The 16,660-nt window shown below is 34.5% G+C and overlaps 1 protein-coding gene across 12 annotated transcripts in view; it reads right to left on the minus strand.

Annotated features, from left to right (window-relative positions):
* The window catches only part of RTTN (rotatin), a 163,723-nt gene that overhangs the window by 90,416 nt on the left and 56,647 nt on the right, over nucleotides 1–16,660 (minus strand). For all 12 annotated transcript variants that reach the window (XM_089895303.1, XM_089895309.1, XM_030762001.2 and 9 more), the window contains 5 exons: nucleotides 16,193–16,337; nucleotides 9,221–9,375; nucleotides 7,832–8,051; nucleotides 1,600–1,728; nucleotides 1,025–1,135 (listed from right to left, as the gene is read on the minus strand). In XM_089895303.1, coding sequence (XP_089751429.1) covers nucleotides 1,025–1,135; nucleotides 1,600–1,728; nucleotides 7,832–8,051; nucleotides 9,221–9,375; nucleotides 16,193–16,337 — 760 coding nt within the window. The remainder of the gene's footprint in view (nucleotides 1–1,024; nucleotides 1,136–1,599; nucleotides 1,729–7,831; nucleotides 8,052–9,220; nucleotides 9,376–16,192; nucleotides 16,338–16,660) is intronic.

Below are 16,660 nucleotides of genomic sequence, written 5' to 3' on the forward strand. Positions count from 1 at the left end.
CACCAAGTCCAAGTTCAATGTGGCTCGAGAATGTATCTCTAGCTGTTAACAGCACTATATTATATACACAAAAATTTGCTGAGAGGGTAGATCTTATGCTAAGTGTTCTAATCACAAAAACAAGCAGTAAGAGGACAGAAGAAACTTCTGTAGGTGAAGGATATGTTTATGGCATTCAATCTGGTGATGTATATTTCAGGGCTGTATACTTATCTCCAAATTCATGAAGTTGTACACATTAAATAGGTACAGCTTTTTGTATGTCAATCATACCTCAATAAAGTGGTTTAAAAAAATCAAATCAGTAGACAAATGGCTAAAACTGGAAAATTCATTAATATAAAACGCTGCACTGAAATGATACTACTCTATTACATGACACTCAAAAGTCACTTGGCCGCTATCCTTCTAAACTGTTTAAAAATGGCTGGACTTCTCCAATAATATTTTGCTGTTCTTTATAAAACTGATAGATTCTATAATAGTTCCTTTCTTACTATTTTTAATCTGTACTCTGAATCTTACTGAATAGGGGGTGCCATGAACTGAATTATGTACCCCCAAAATTCATATGTTGAAGCCCTAACTCCTAATGTATTTGAGGAGAGGGCTTTTAGAAGATAATTAAGGTTAAATGAGACCATGAGGATTGGGTCCTAATCTGATAGGATTGGTGGCCTTATAAGAAGAGGAGGAGAGAAAAGGTCATATGAGCATGCAATGAAAAGGGAACCATCTGAAAGCCAGAAAGAGTCCTCACCAAACTTGACCATGTGGGTGGGCACTCTGATCTTCACGTCCAGCCTCCAGACGTGTGAGAAAATAAATTTCTTTGTTCAAGCTACCTAGTCTATGGTGTTTTATTATGCAGCCCAAACTGACCAAGACAGGGGGTAAATATAGCTTAAGGTATAGCACTAAAATAACCTCATTTTGGAAAATATGAACAAGTATATGCATACATGTTTTGTTTCATTTGTTCTTTAATCTACACATAATGGACTCGATTTTCCTTCACACTGACCTCTGGGTCTCGGTCAACCCACAACGGAATCAACCAAGCTAATCCCTGTTGAGTGGTAGCATGTTCTTCACTGTGACTACCCAAAGGCAAGAACCAAAGTGACATCCACTCCTAGAATGAAAAAAAGGGAACAGAAACACATCATGTACATTTCTAAGGATCAAACAGAGTTCAAAATAACTGAATTTTTAAAAATCAAAACAAAGTAAAAATATGCTTAAGACTTGGTTTTAATTCATTATTTAGCCAACACAAGGCAAACAACAATCTCAGCTCCTCCTTAAAAAGTTATACATAACAATTTTTCTTCAGAACAGCTACTTTCCCCATGATTTAGATAAAACATAGTTCTCTAGTGCATGCAGATTTCAATCAAAATAAATTTAAAATAAAATTCAGATTTGTGTAATATACAGCTTCTAAGAAACATCTTTGACAAAAATCATTTTTGTCTCCTAAAAAGACAAGTCAAAAGACATTTTCCTAGAGTAAACATATAGGCTTGAAACGTGTTAGACACAGCACATTCCCTTTCTAGCAACTGTGGGAAGACAGACAGCTTTGAAAGCTCTCACCGAGCTCTGGGCCTGGGCCATCATCTCATGGGATAAGTGAAGCAAGCAGAGAACCGTGCTCTTTGTGACACCTTTTCCCATGAAGGACATAGCATTTCCTCCACGCTCCACATAAAAAGAAGTAATGACCTGAAAAACAAATGCAAACAATTTTGTGGCAGCTTTACTCTTAGTGGCTAAATATATACCTTTCTACTGACTTGTCTGAATTGAAACCTAACCACATAAAGTATATTATAATATTCTTAGTTTATACATTTAAAAGTGGTTAAGAAGGTAAATTTTATGTTATGTGTATTTCACCACAATTAAAACAAACATTCTTAGTTTAAATTGTTTTCCTTTGGAATTTGTACAAAGAATGTGTAGTATCCTCCTAGATTTTGTGATTTAAAATATGCTCGTAACATTCTTCAAATGTTATAGTATCCTTTAAGTAAAAGAGTTTATTTTATAAATACCTTGTTGAAAAGTATACTTAGAAATTGCTAGCTATATAAAACTCTTACTAACTACCAGATTTAGGCTAAGTTTTCTGGAAGTATGGTTTGAATGTAAATGGACATTTACATTTCTAAGCGATCTTAGATTCCTACTCCATATTTAAGCATATATTTATTACTTAAATCATTGCCTATCAACTTTTTCTCTCCCACATACCTGAGGGCTTTAACACATTTCCATCAGTAACAACAAAAGAAATGTTTCTTATCTGAAGCTATTATGCCCTTATCTGAGAAGCTGAATCAGAATGAACATGGGGAGTTAGCACAGTAAGCCATTTTGTCTTATAACAGAGACTACTTTTTAGTTTGGATTCTTTTTAGCTCATGCAGCAAAGAAGATTAGTTTAAAAAAAATGGCATAAATATAAATCACATTAGGCACAGCTTATTTAACAAAAGCAATTTATTCGTAAGATAACTTGGGGATTTTGACTTAAATTAGAATTTTCATAAACCAAGTAACTGTATAGTATGTCTGAAAATGAAACAGTTTGGCCAGGGGTTAACAACTACAGGTGACTGCTACAGGAGCCCTGCTCTACTATTCTTTCTGCCTATGTATATGTTTAAGGTTTTTATAATTAAAAGTTTAAAACTTTAAGGGACTATTTTAGAAGAGATCCAAATGATCAAGTCTTTATTATCTTCCTATATGTCACTGGAGAGAGCTATACTGTCATGGTTTAGGTTCTAGCTTAAAAGGGATAAGTCAAGAACGTTGATATTATCTCCTTTCAACTTACCGTCAGATCCCTGGAATTATACTTCATATATAATTTTTAAGGCTTTATTTATCATAGTTTATTCACCTATCATAATGAATCATGCTTAGTCTAAAAGTCTCATTTCCCAACCACAAAAGGCAAATACTGCATTCAAATTTCACTGTGCAGAAACAAAATATCTAATAATGAATTACAACTCCCATCTGAAAAGGAATCAGCTTTAATTACTGAGAAACTATGAAGCAAATCATTTGGACCAACAATGGCTTGTTTCAATGTCCAGTTACATGAGCATTACTTTATTCTCTAAAAGATCAATTTAGCCAGTAGTAAAATAAAGAAACCTGTTTAGCTAGCTAAGTAAGCAGAAGGACCCAAGTAAGATTTAATAGGACTCCAACACAATTTCTAACAAAAGTGACAGATTTTTTTCATATTATTTTCCTGTCATTTAATGTAAAGACATAAAGATTTTCTTCCCAAGATGTTATATGAAGCATAATATGTACTCCTCTGTTTATACCAAATAAAGATTTGTTATCAGGTTTTCATAACAGTGAAACATTATAAAACAAGCATCACACCTTATATCTATTCCTTAGCTAATAAACTGTATTGATTTTTATTACCTCAAAGACAACTGAGCTTAAAATGACAGTATTGTCTTTTTTCCCCCCGACTTCTTACCGAGAACTAAGCCTTTTTGTTCTCCAATAACATAGAAAGCTCATTTTAATTTCAGGTATTTGAAACACAGGTGTGATCTGAAGTCTCTCCTGTTACACAATTTTACAAACAAAAGTACTTCTGAGGATTTCTAAATATAAACAATGTAACACTTTTTCAATTACTGCTGTAGTAGGTCCTCACATATCCCTGATCTGAAACAGATAAAAATCACTTAATAGAGGAGATGTGTTCCAAAAGGTTTATAAATGGAGTATTTATAAATCACATTACAAATAATGCTATAAATTAGGTACTTGTAGACTGAATTATATTAAATGCATTGGAGGAGCTTATTTCTTAAAAAACATTATGGTAAGTTTTTAGCTAATACATCTATTCTAAAAAATTCATATTATTTCTGATCATGGACACCTTGAAGCATGAGATAATTAATTTACTGACAGTTTGCTCTTTTTCAGTATTTACAAGTATTCAAGATAAAAAAATTATTTCATTAAAGTGACTACACTAAAATTCATATTAAATTTTATAGTACAGCTGAGAGTATTTAGAATTTTTAAATATTTTTTAAAAAACAAGATGTACTTTTGGAAACAAATCCTAGGTAATATCATCTGAAGCGTGATTTACAGCTGAATATATAAACATCACCCAAAGTATGATTTCATAATGAAAATACAAAAATTAAACACACATCATTTACATTCACTTACATCACATTTCCAGTTATTCAAACTTTATTCTAATTTAAAAATCATAGATAAGATACAACTAAATTATTCACCATCTGTCCACTATGTACAAATCACTGTCCTAGGCCAGTGGGGAGCTGGGGGTAGTGGAAATGGTCCACAGATGATTCTCACAAGCTCACAGTCTAACAGATCAAAGCATAAAACAAAATAAAAATACAATGTATTAAGTGCCATAATAGTGGCATATATAAACTGCTTGAGGTACATAACCTGTAGAAGAGATCAGTCAGTCAAGTAATACTTACTGGGTGACTATGTGTGAAAGAATAAAAAAAGGCTTACTAAAGGAAGGCAAATGAACAAGTGAGATCTTCAACTTTGTGTAGAGAGTGCCATCCAAAGAGAAAAGAAGCTATATAAAAGAAAGACTTTTTTTTTTTTTTTTTTTTTTTTTTTTTGCGGTACGCGGGCCTCTCACTGTTGTGGCCTTTCCCGTTGCGGAGCACAAGCTCTGGACGCGCAGGCTCAGCGGCCATGGCTCACGGGCCCAGCCGCTCCGCAGCATGTGGGATCTTCCCGGACTGGGGCACGAACCCGTGTCCCCTGCATCGACAGGCGGACTCTCAACCACTGTGCCACCAGGGAAGCCCAAGAAACAGACTTTTTAAGCATGCTTTTTTATTTAATGAGAAGAGCCACATATAACTGAAACTTCAAGAGATGTGGGGAAAATTTTAAACAGAGATAAGACTCAAAATGCTAGATTATAATGAGCCTTATGCACTTGAAAAAGGAGATTGGGAGTGAAAGGTTTCTGTTTTGAAGGATGATCTGGTGGTGGGTAGAGACCAGTGGCAAGTAGAAACGTGCAGCACAAAAAGGAATAGGAAGTTACGGACACGATTTGGTCAAAACATTCCATGTCTAGAAAGCCCATCACTTCTGATCAGTTTATTCATCTTCCAAACCTCTCTCTACACTGCTTCCTACAGGAGCCTTGCCTGAATTCCTAACAGTTAAAGATGCCAACCTCTATAACTGAACCTTTCAAGGCAAGCAATGCTGGCAGACTTGGTCACTAAGCAAACAGTGATCCATTTATAGATCTAGACAGTTTATTACTTACATAAAAAGCATAAGCAAGAGTAGGCAAAGGTGCCAGCTCTCAGTGTCCCTTTTATAGGGTGACACTGAAACAAAGGGGCCAGATGACAGCAGTGCAATGGCAGCGCACTCCTGCTGAGGAGCTCAGGCCAAGCTGCAGCTGAGCCATCTATAGCCTGCTGCCGTACCCCAAGGGAGCGAGGCAGAAAGCCCGCGAGTGCATCAGAACCCAGGAGGTGATAAAAACAGGCCCGTGACACACTTCCTAAGAGAAAGTGAAGTGAATGAGCAACGGCCTTGTAGCAGTTCCTTACAGGCTTCTCACGTTCCAAAAGGATCACAGGAAGTTCTGCCAGAGCTTAGATCAGCCGCACCTAAGCCCTGCCTACGTGGCCCATGTGCAAACACACAAAGCTGCCAGGGTACCGTGGCAAAGCTGTTCTCATACAGAAACCTATCACTGCTCTATTCACTGCAACATTCTTAAAATATACTGGACTAAATGATGATGAAAACAAGGCATAAAGTTAAGGCCATGATTGGAAGGTGATTAGAGCTAAAAATATATTTTTGAGAAAATAAAAAAAAAACCAGTGAAATACGGCTCTACCTTAAAAAGGTACGAAAAAGCCATAAATTAAACCAAAATAAGAAGGATATAAATACAGGCAGAAATTAATAAAAGAGGGAAAAAAACATTAAAGGGGGATAAACAAAGCCAAAGATTCATTCTTTGAAAAGACTAATAAAACATACAAACCACTAGTAAGGCCAATCAACAAAACTGGAGAGAAGGAAAAATCAATGTCTGGAATGAAATGGGACCTCACTACAGATCTGACAGATATTTTAAAAACAAGATGATGTGATGAACAATTTTAGGGCAATGAATTTGAAAATTCAGATAAAATTCAGTAAAACATAGCTTACTAAGATTGACACACAAAAAATAGGAAATCTGAGCAATTCTAGATCTACTTTAAAAATTTACTTCATCTATAATCTTCCCAAAAAGAAAACTCCAGTCCCAGATTGCTATACTGTCAACTTAACATTTAAGGAAGAAATAACACCAATTCAAGCCAACTATTCCAAAGAAGAAAAAAGAGGAAGTTACATAAAGAAAAAGAGAAAATTATATAAGGATGGACTTATTTTGATATTAAAAAACTGACAAAAGTTTTATGAGAAAGAAGATAGATATAGTAATTCTAGAAACATTTTTTGCCAATGAAAATAGGTAGAATAAATCTAAAACATTAACAAACTCAATCTGTTTATATATAAAAAGAATAATACATCACAAACTAGTTGAAATATTTCCAGAAATGTAAGGTTGTTTACCATTTTTAAATCAACCAATGTAATCCATCATCTTATGGAATACAAAAAAAAAAACCATATGATTATCTTAAAAGATACAGAAAAAGCAATACACACTTATGATTAAAAAAAATTGTTAGCAAAGTAAGACTAAAAGAAAATGTCCTTAATCTGACTTTTCTTTAAGTAATTGAAAAAAGACTACCACAAATAGCTTACTAAAAGATAAAACATTAAAGGCCTTTCCTTTGAGTTTGGAAACAAGGACTGCTGGGTACACAATTAACATATAAAAACTGAATATATTTCCATACATCAGCAATAGTTAGAAAATAAAATTTCACAGAAGAGATAATATACTCATTTTCAACACAAGTGTACAGTGGCAGTATCTAAAATTGCCCTAAACAGGAAGAAAAAGACAAGCCAAATTGTCCTTCAGCATTGTAGTAGAGAGAATACTACACAAAAATGAAATTGAACTCCACCTACAGGAAGCAAAATGAGTTAACTCTCATAAGCATAATGTTAAAAAGAAATACAATTCCATTTAACAAAATCAAGAGAATGAGAAATTATTGTATATATGGACACATAATTAAGTGGTAAAACCATCAAGAAATGCAAAGAAGTTATTACCATAAAAATCAAAATAACAACTACCTTCAGAGGAGGATTAGAGACTGGAAGTGGTTATGATGAAAGCTTCTAGGATGGTGGCTACTCTCTATTTTAGGATCAGGGTGGTGACATGTGTGTTCATTATGTCATTGAACTATGTATTTACTATTTATTATATCAATGAACTATGTATTTACATTTTGTGTATTTTCTGTATGTGTTGTATTTTACAACAAAAGAGTTAATAAATGCAAAATAAGTTACCCAAATAAAGGGGCTTAATGAAGTGTAAGCCTTACTTTTCTTGAAAATGAGCTTATTCATAAAAGTAATCTTACTTATATATTTGCTAATAAAAATCATTAACACATTTAACCATTAATGAGCCATAAACACTGAATAATAATCTACATTAAATATAATAACACATACAATGCACCTAATATTGTGCCTGGTACACACTGAGTGGTCAGTAAATAGTAAATAGCTATCATTTGGGGGTTTGTAAATAGCTATCATTTAGGGGTTTTATTATTGCTGTTTATAGTTATTGACTATTTTTACTTACTTCGAGGAGACCTGACAAGTACTTCACACAAATTTCTAGTGGCTTTGTGAAAGGAGAGTGTGAGCTCCATCCCGGAAATGCTGTAAGGTGGGCCATCCCTCGTAAGGTCCTCTCAAGGGACGGCAGGCCGTAGAAGCGAGGAGCGTCCGTGACTCTCAGACACTGGAGCAGTTTCAGAGCCAGCTGCGTTTGGAAAACGTAAAAAAGTTCCAAGCATTTCCTGTGTATGTAAAGGAGGAAAAAAAATCAACCACGGAACAAACGTAACTGGCTTAATGGGCTTTCTTGGTGGTGGTGGAGGGTTACTAGCAACTTACTGTATCAAAAAAGTATGAACTAGTGGAAATGGCGGGAAATGGCAGAAAATACTCCCTCTTAAAACAAGATTTTTTTAAGAAAAACATAGTTAATATACCATCCAGAGTATATGATGTAAAATATAAGTAACAATTACATTGAAAAATGTATAAATGGGTATTATTATTGCCAACCAATAATGAAATTAGAAGTTAACATAGAGTTACCACATGAACCAGCAATTCCAGTCCTAGGTATATACTCAAGAAATGAAAACATATGTCCACACAGAAATGTGCATATGAATGTTCATAACATCACTCTTCACAACAGTGAAAGGTAGAAACAACTCATATGTCCCCCAACAGATGAATGGATAAGCAAAATGTGGCATATCCATACACGGACTGTCATTTAGTCACTGTCATCTGCTACAACACGCATGGACCTTGAAAACATGACGTTAAATGAAAAGAGCCAGACACAAAAGGTCACATACTGTTTCACTCCATTTATATGAAGTGTCCAGAATACACGAATTCACAGAGAAAGAAAGAAGATTAATGGTTACCAGGGGCTTGGGTAAAGGGCAAATGGGGAGAGACTGCTTAATGGGTACAAAGTTTCTTTTGGGGGTAATGGAAATGTTCTGGAATTAAACAGTGATAGTTGTACAACACTGTATATATACCAAAACCCACTCAATTGTACATTTTAAAATGGTTAAAATTGTGAATTTAAAATTTTTAAGTCAGAGCTACAGATATACAATTGAAAATCATCCATGCAAAAATAGTTGTACAGTCATAGAAATGGGTATGACTGCTCAGGCAGATGTGTAGAAAATTAAGAGAGAACTAAACCTAGAGACAACAAAATACTGTGTGTGTGTGTGTGTGTGTGTGTGTGTGTAATTACAATCAGGCTATATCAGAAATTGAACTGAACTAAAAAACAAACCACCACAACTGATTTTTACTGAAGTCTTTTCTCCTCTTAATTTGAAACTAATGAAAAGTAAGACCCTTTAGAAATCAAAAGAAAACTAGGTTCTGTGTGAAGTTCCCAGACCTCCAATAATACAAATGGTACCTGTCGGTAAGTGCCACGGAACCGAGCAGCAGGGTGTTGAAGAGAGCGACCAGTTCTTTCTGGAGCTGCTGCCGGACGGCGGTGCGGATGTCATCTGCTTCCTCTCGCGCCTGGGACTCTGTCAGAAGCAGCAGCTCCAATAGTGGGTTTGGACTCTAAAAAATGGAATTTGTAAAACATATATTTACCCTCTAATGGAGCTGTATGTTGTTTCCCATAAAGGTTTTTCTTGCTAATCATGTTCTGGAGTAACTAAGTTATAGCGCCTAAATCGTAGGTTTCTACGGCATTAGTAGAGATGTTCTCAACTCAAAAGGTGCTTCATATGTTATCTCAAGAAAAGGAAAGCATATCCATTACAGAAAACTGAGGAAAATAGAGAGAAGCACAATGAGAAAAACAAAAACCACCCATAATCACACCTCACAGAGGTAGCTGTTATTAGTATGTTGGTACATACTATTCTTTTTATGTGAGTGCAAACAGAATTATAATTCAATATTTTTAACAAAACTGAGATCAAGTGAAAAAATCCACTACTGTGACCATGTTTTTAAACAATGTTATTACCAATATTTCTTCAAAAACATTATTTTAGTATCTGATTGTTATTCAGCCATAAGGGTTTACCACAACTACTGGATAATCCGTGATTTCTAATTTCACTGAGCTGCAGCAGCATGCCCAACTCTGATTATACCCTATGTATGAATTCTAAGCAATGAAATCACTAAATCAAAACATTATAATAGTTTTAATGCTTTCAATGTATACTGCCAAATTGTCCCTGCAAAAAATGTACCAGTACATATGATTAAGGCCCACAGCACCCAAGCCAACGTTGAGTATTATTACTGTTGTAATCTTTGCCAATTTGACAGGCTGATAAACAAAAGAAACTAGTACTACTTAAATTTCAACCTGTTTTCCAACTTAAAAAAAATAGCTAAAGGATGTATTAGATGATTTCTAGTAATATTGAGAGAGCAGAAAATGTTACATTAACCAACAGCATTAAAAATAGATGGAATATTTATCTATCATCTATAATGTCATAGGCACTGTGCTAAAAAAAAAAAGAAAGAGAGAAAGAAAATAAGATTTTATTTAACTTTTGAGTTAAACTAGAAGATCTGCATTTTCATATTTTATAGATGGGCAAACAGAGGTTCATGAAGAAGGTAGGTAACTTAACCAAAGTCATATGAATGAGCAGAGCAAGAATTCAACCTCAGGACCATCTTACATCAGAGATAGTTAACATTCCACCCCCGGCATTATGTCACATCAATAGTGCATATTACAACGTTCAAAAAGAGATAAAATCAAAATGTAATTAATGTTGTCATGGCATCCTTCACCTAAAGAATTCAATTCAAAAATAACTACGTTCTTTTTAAGAAAAAGAAATTTTTTAAATGGGAAGAAAATTCCAAGTTGTTTACATTATGTAGTATGTACAGTATACTTCTACCAGGTACGAAGAATTAAAAATAATCTAATTGAGAGCTTTTGGAAAATACTGAGGAGAGATGCTTTACCTTTTAACTTACTTTACTATGTTTCACACCTAAGCAGCATTTTTTTTCAGCTTTTCCTTTCATCTTGAACAAGAAGTGTCTCACTTGGTTCAAGTAAAATTACATAAAAAATAACTACAATTTATAAGTTTCATACATAAATAACTAGACACACATTTAATAAAATCATAAAAATAAATATATATTCTATAGTATTCTTAGCCCCAAATAACCAAAGGCTTACACCCACACTCCCTCTAGATCCCATAAATACTGACTAAATGAGCGAGCTGTTTTTAATGCAAACCCATTATCAGCAATTATTAATTCTGATATACATATAAAAATTAAGTAGAAGTTACTGATTAACATATTAATATATTGAAGCAGTATGTAAATACCTAAAACTAAGACCCTTCCAAAGAATCTCATCCTATTAATAACTTATTTTTGCAGGTAAATTGCTGAGACTTTTTCCCTTTATAACATATCTTGGATTGACATGTTAACATTAAGATTCAGTGAACCTCAGCAACACCACTTCTAAAATATGGGATTTATTACTATTCCTCAAGTACAAGAGGAAATAGATGTCTCTATTGATGCTTACTGATCTCAAGTACTTAATCATATCTGAAGGTTTTGTCTTTAGACATTAGTATTCAATCCTAATTTTAAACCAACTACGTGGGCCATTACTTCATCAGTGCTGACCTCCAAAAGGCAACAGTTTCTGCAGTGATGGTTCATTATCTTTACCTGCAGAGTTACCACTCATCATATCCAATTTTCCATCCATCAGCAACCTACAATAGTAGGATGGACAACGCCCTCTGTGAACTCTGAGTGCACATGAGCCAGTGGAAGTCTGACAACAGATAGACACGTGCTGTGTAGTTCTGAATGGTCCCCCCGAAAAAGTATGGCCCCACTTCGATAAACTTCTATCAAAAACTCATTCTGAAAAGAAATGCATTCAAATTCAGCACTTCTCAGTTATTTTATATACTAACAAAATATCAATACATTAAAATATAAATTAGTAGTACAAAAAATTCCTTAAGTACATAAAATGCTTGTAATAAATGAAAGTTTTGATAAAACATGTAGACAAAACTTTCACAAGATAAACTTTCTGTATCTTCCCTCGGTAAGTTAGCTGATTTTTCTTTATATATCTTTTAGGCATTCTTCTGCTTGATCAGGTATTCATTTCTGTCTAATTTTCTTTTTGCCACCATCACTTTTGCACATCTTCATATGTTATGTCCATACATTCAAAACAATTCCTTTGGAAATGCTATTTTACTGAACTTCTTAAGCCATTTCTCATTTATTTTACCCATTTCAGATGATAAACTTAGTAAAAGTCACTTTTTGACTTTCTATTTTCATGCTTCTTTTATTTTGAACATTGGTTGTTACATACGCTTAATAATTTAATCCTCGTACCATGATATTTAGAGAGTAAACTCTCCTGATAGTGGATGCTTAAGTCCACTTTACTCACCCTTAAAAGTATTACTATTATTTATAACACTAGTGATGATAATATATGAGACAAGGTAAAAGCTCTCCAAAGACAGCTTTGATACCATACAAAGTCAAACAAACTAATCATACCAAAAATCCTTTCCTAAAACTGCATTAAAATTACAGTACAATCATCTAGAGTCCTGTAGAAATTTAATTTCAAAACTATGAATAAATTATGCAATATGTATCAGCATTCATGACATACTACAAAATTCATAATCGTTTAAATGTAAAGTTTTAACTATCTAGTTATAGTTACACAGTTTAGGTACGTATATTTTAATTTTTCTATTGTTATATACTATTTACAGTCATATGCAAACATTCAACTATTGCACAGATTTTCAAGAAAAGATTCTAAAACTAAAGCCCACCATATATCTGCTATTTTCACAAACCAAAGCAACCACAGCTCCCAGTGTACAAGAACTCTAAACGAAGAAGGAGACTGTTTTAGAGGTTATTCTTTTTTTAAAATGAGTAAAAAGATTATGAAGTTATAAAAAATTTATAGATCAAAAATCAATTTATCAAAAACCTCATTCAGAGGAAAAGCTTCATGGACATTATTTTAATAATATTTTAATGTCTAATCTATAAAATATTTAAGCAGGCCTAAAAGCTGAAAGAACTATGACAATAGGTTTTCCTGTTCACTTTATTAAAAATATCCAGAAAAAAACTGCCTCTGAATGCTTCCTTAATTTTTTTAATAATTAAAAAATAAGAGAAAATAGAAGTAAATACAGTACTTTGAAATCATCCTTGGGAAAGTAACAGAAGAGCAAACTTTACTGAACAATAAATCTATGTACCCTGGAAGTGCAATCATCTTAATAAGGACTCAAAAATTATAATTTAAGGAAATTAGTATGTTGTCTCTCATTTGTGTTATAAATAATTTTCTCAGTTTATCATGTCTTTTTAACTATGCTTAAGGTATTTCTTGCCATACATACAGAAACCAATAAAATTCACATATAAATGCCCTCTTACTGGACAAATGTTCTGTCATGTTTCACAAAATGAAAATAGAAGTGAAACAGCCAGAGAGGGCTTCCTTGGTGGCGCAGTGGTTGAGAGTCCGCCTGCCGATGCAGGGGACACGGGTTCGTGCCCCGGTCCGGGAAGATCCCACATGCCCCAGAGCGGCTGGGCCCGTGAGCCATGGCCGCTGAGCCTGCGCGTCCGGAGCCTGTGCTCCGCAACGGGAGAGGCCACAACAGTGAGAGGCCCACAAACCGCAAAAAAAAAAAAAAAAAAATAGCCAGAGAAAAATATAAAAAATAAATTTTATTAAGGAAAAATTTGCTATGATAATTTTAAAATGTAGTTCTTCAGAAAAATACAGGCATATCAAAAGAACATAATACAACGTTCAAACAAAGAGTCATGCATATATAGGAAATCAGTTTATGGTTTTAAAAAATGGTGCCAATTCAAATCATGGGTAGACATGACATGAGAAAATTGCTAACCATTAAAAAAAAAAATCTACATCATAAGAAATTCCAGATGAATAAAGATGTAAACAAAAATAAACCTTAAGTATCACAAAAGAAAACATGAGAGTGTTTTCTCAAACTCTGGAAAACAGATCTTTCCAAGAAGACACATAATTTAGAAACTATAAAAAAAACCTATGACTACACAAAAATAACATGGCAGTGAATGAAACAAACAACATAACCTGTCCTCCCACTGCCCACATTCTAGTGGGGTGGGGTGGGGTAGAAAGAAAATGAACAAAGATATTCTGCAAGTGGGAGCGATAAGTACAATGAAGAAACGTAAAATAGGATTAAGAAGGCACAGAGAGTCAGGCACAGAGAAATGCTACATTATGATGATAAGGATGACTAACATCTGAACAGAGCACTGACTCAAGTGCAGTAGTCAGCTGTATAGCTATCTAGGGGAAGAACATTCCAGCCAGAGAGAAAAAGAAATGCAAAGGGAGCTATGAGTGCGGTGTTTGAAAAACAACCAGAGGCCAATGTGGCTGGAAAAGAAGGAGTGGAGTACAGTGGTAGGAGGGACAATCAGAAAGATACTCAGAATCAAGCTCAAATAGAGCCTTGTAGCCTATGGAGCTTAATCTGAATGAGAGGAAGCTGGTGGAGGATTTTGAGAACAGGGACATGATGTGACTTAAGTTTAAGATCCCTGTGGCAGCTGTCTTGAGAACCACAGGCAGCATGGGTGGAGGCTGGAAGACCTAACAATAACCTGGGAGAAGGGCGGTGATGGCTCGGCCTAGAGTGATAACGGTCGAGGTGGTGAGAAGTCAGGTTTTTCACACACACACACACACCTGTAGCACTATACCTAAATGTGGAAGTTATGATTGATCATGGAACACAATTTAAGTACTATAAAAGATGAAAAGTAGAAACAACATAACTAACAAAAGCTAGGGGATGAAAGGGGTAGACAAAATAGGAAAATAAGTCCAAAATACAGTAAGGTCAGAAGACTAATGACAAAAAAAAACATTTGCAACTCATATCACAGATAAAGGGCTAATCTCTCTAATTTATGAAGGGCTCCTCTGTTACCAAAAAAGAAAGAGAGAGAGAGAGAGAGAGAGAGAGAGAGAGAGAGAGAGAGAGAGAGAGCGTGTTTGAGCACACACGTGCGAGAGAAAACTAAAAACCCAATTGTGGGGCAAAACTAGCAAGGGCATCAAGGGACAATTCACGGAAAACAAAAAAACCCCAATCATGAAAATCATCGTATCATTCAAAATAAGAGTTACCTATTTAAAAAAAAAAACAAAACCTCAATACAAACACATATACAACATGTATCTCTGCAACTTGTAACTGACTCAGCAATTACAGTTTTAGGAATTTATAGTTTCCATTTGTTGTATTTTAACATGTTACAAAATTAAGGTTATGTGCGTTTCTTGTAATTAACTACATAGCTTCCTTAAAGTGATATGTTTACTAGTGAGTTAATAAATGTTTATTGGGAGCTCACTATGTGCAAGGCACTATGGTAGACGCTGGGTATGCAACGGTGAACGAAACGGTCCCTATTTTCACCAATCCACAATAAGGTAGAAAATAATAAACATCTAAACAAGCTTTATACACATATAAACATTCATATACATATTTTTTAAATCTCTAAATAATTTTAAAAGTATTCTCAATTAGAATTTCTAACTTACATTATATTAGCTCCTTGCATTTTTATAGAAAATCACGTCTTTAAATGAGCTTTGCAAATGTATTAACATATAATGAAATATATTTGTTTTATAAGGTCTATTATCTTCTTTTTCAGTTTAGGCCCTTTTTTCTAATTTTAATGTGTTTTTTTCGTGATTGTTTGTGCGAAGGTTTATCTTTACCAGATTAAGTAAATCCATACAGTATTTGCAAAAAAAAAAAAAAAAATACAGGCCAACGATAAAAAAACAAGCTAGCTTCCTGGGTTCTTGGCAAGTTTCTCAGAACACAGTCAGCTACAAAAAGTAGAGAGTAGTGGGGGGCAAACACGGGTAAACACTACAGTAAACTTACATGAAGCCTGAGCACAGTCTGACTGAGTCCTTCCAACCTCACCTCACTACCCCTCCCTGCCCCTCCACATCCCTACTTGAACTCCCCCACTCCAAGATTCTCACTTAATACAGCTGCTGCTGAAAGCTCACATACAGAACAGGTTTCGTTAAATGCCAAGACTGAAGGCTCCATTTAGGCTACGGACTTTTAACTTAAACCTAGTAACAATCACGTCAGGAAGGCATATGGCTAAAAGCCATCTATTACAACATAAGGACTACTTGGCTAAACACGGGCTATGTAAAAATTATACTTTTCCATATTTTCATATACAGTATTAATGATTTTTACAAATATATCATTTGCCAAACCTAAAATTCAAATTCCTTAACAACACTTACATGTCTAAGAAGTAATTCGAGAAGCCAGTTTAGAAGTTCTACGGATACATTTTTTCTTTGTTCCTTCAATAACTTATTTAGAAAATGTATGATATCTATTAGCAGTTTCTCATCTTCGGTGCAAGCAGGAAGTACTTGTAAAAATCTACAATAAAGAAGACAGTAATCATGGTTTCTAGTTCTTTAAAGTAAGTGGCGTGCAGATAAGTATTTAACAACCTGCTGAGAAGTGGGGTGCTGATTTGCTGTGTTTGCCAATTTCCATAGTGTAAATACCCCGCCATGGCTGACTGCAATCCTCCAATCTACCACACAGATGTGGAGACAGGCACTGCAGCACACCATTATACAGCATTTCCACAGCACAGACAGAATCCATATAAATAACACCGAGAGCACAGATATCAGGAAAATGTTGTAAAATACTTAGGAAGCCATGACTCTGCATAACCATTACCTTTATTTTTA

The sequence above is a fragment of the Delphinapterus leucas genome, chromosome 14 (assembly GCF_059928025.1).
Source record: "Delphinapterus leucas isolate spDelLeu-1000000601 "Yukka" chromosome 14, BTC_Dleu_Yukka2, whole genome shotgun sequence".
NCBI classification, from domain to species: domain Eukaryota; kingdom Metazoa; phylum Chordata; class Mammalia; order Artiodactyla; family Monodontidae; genus Delphinapterus; species Delphinapterus leucas.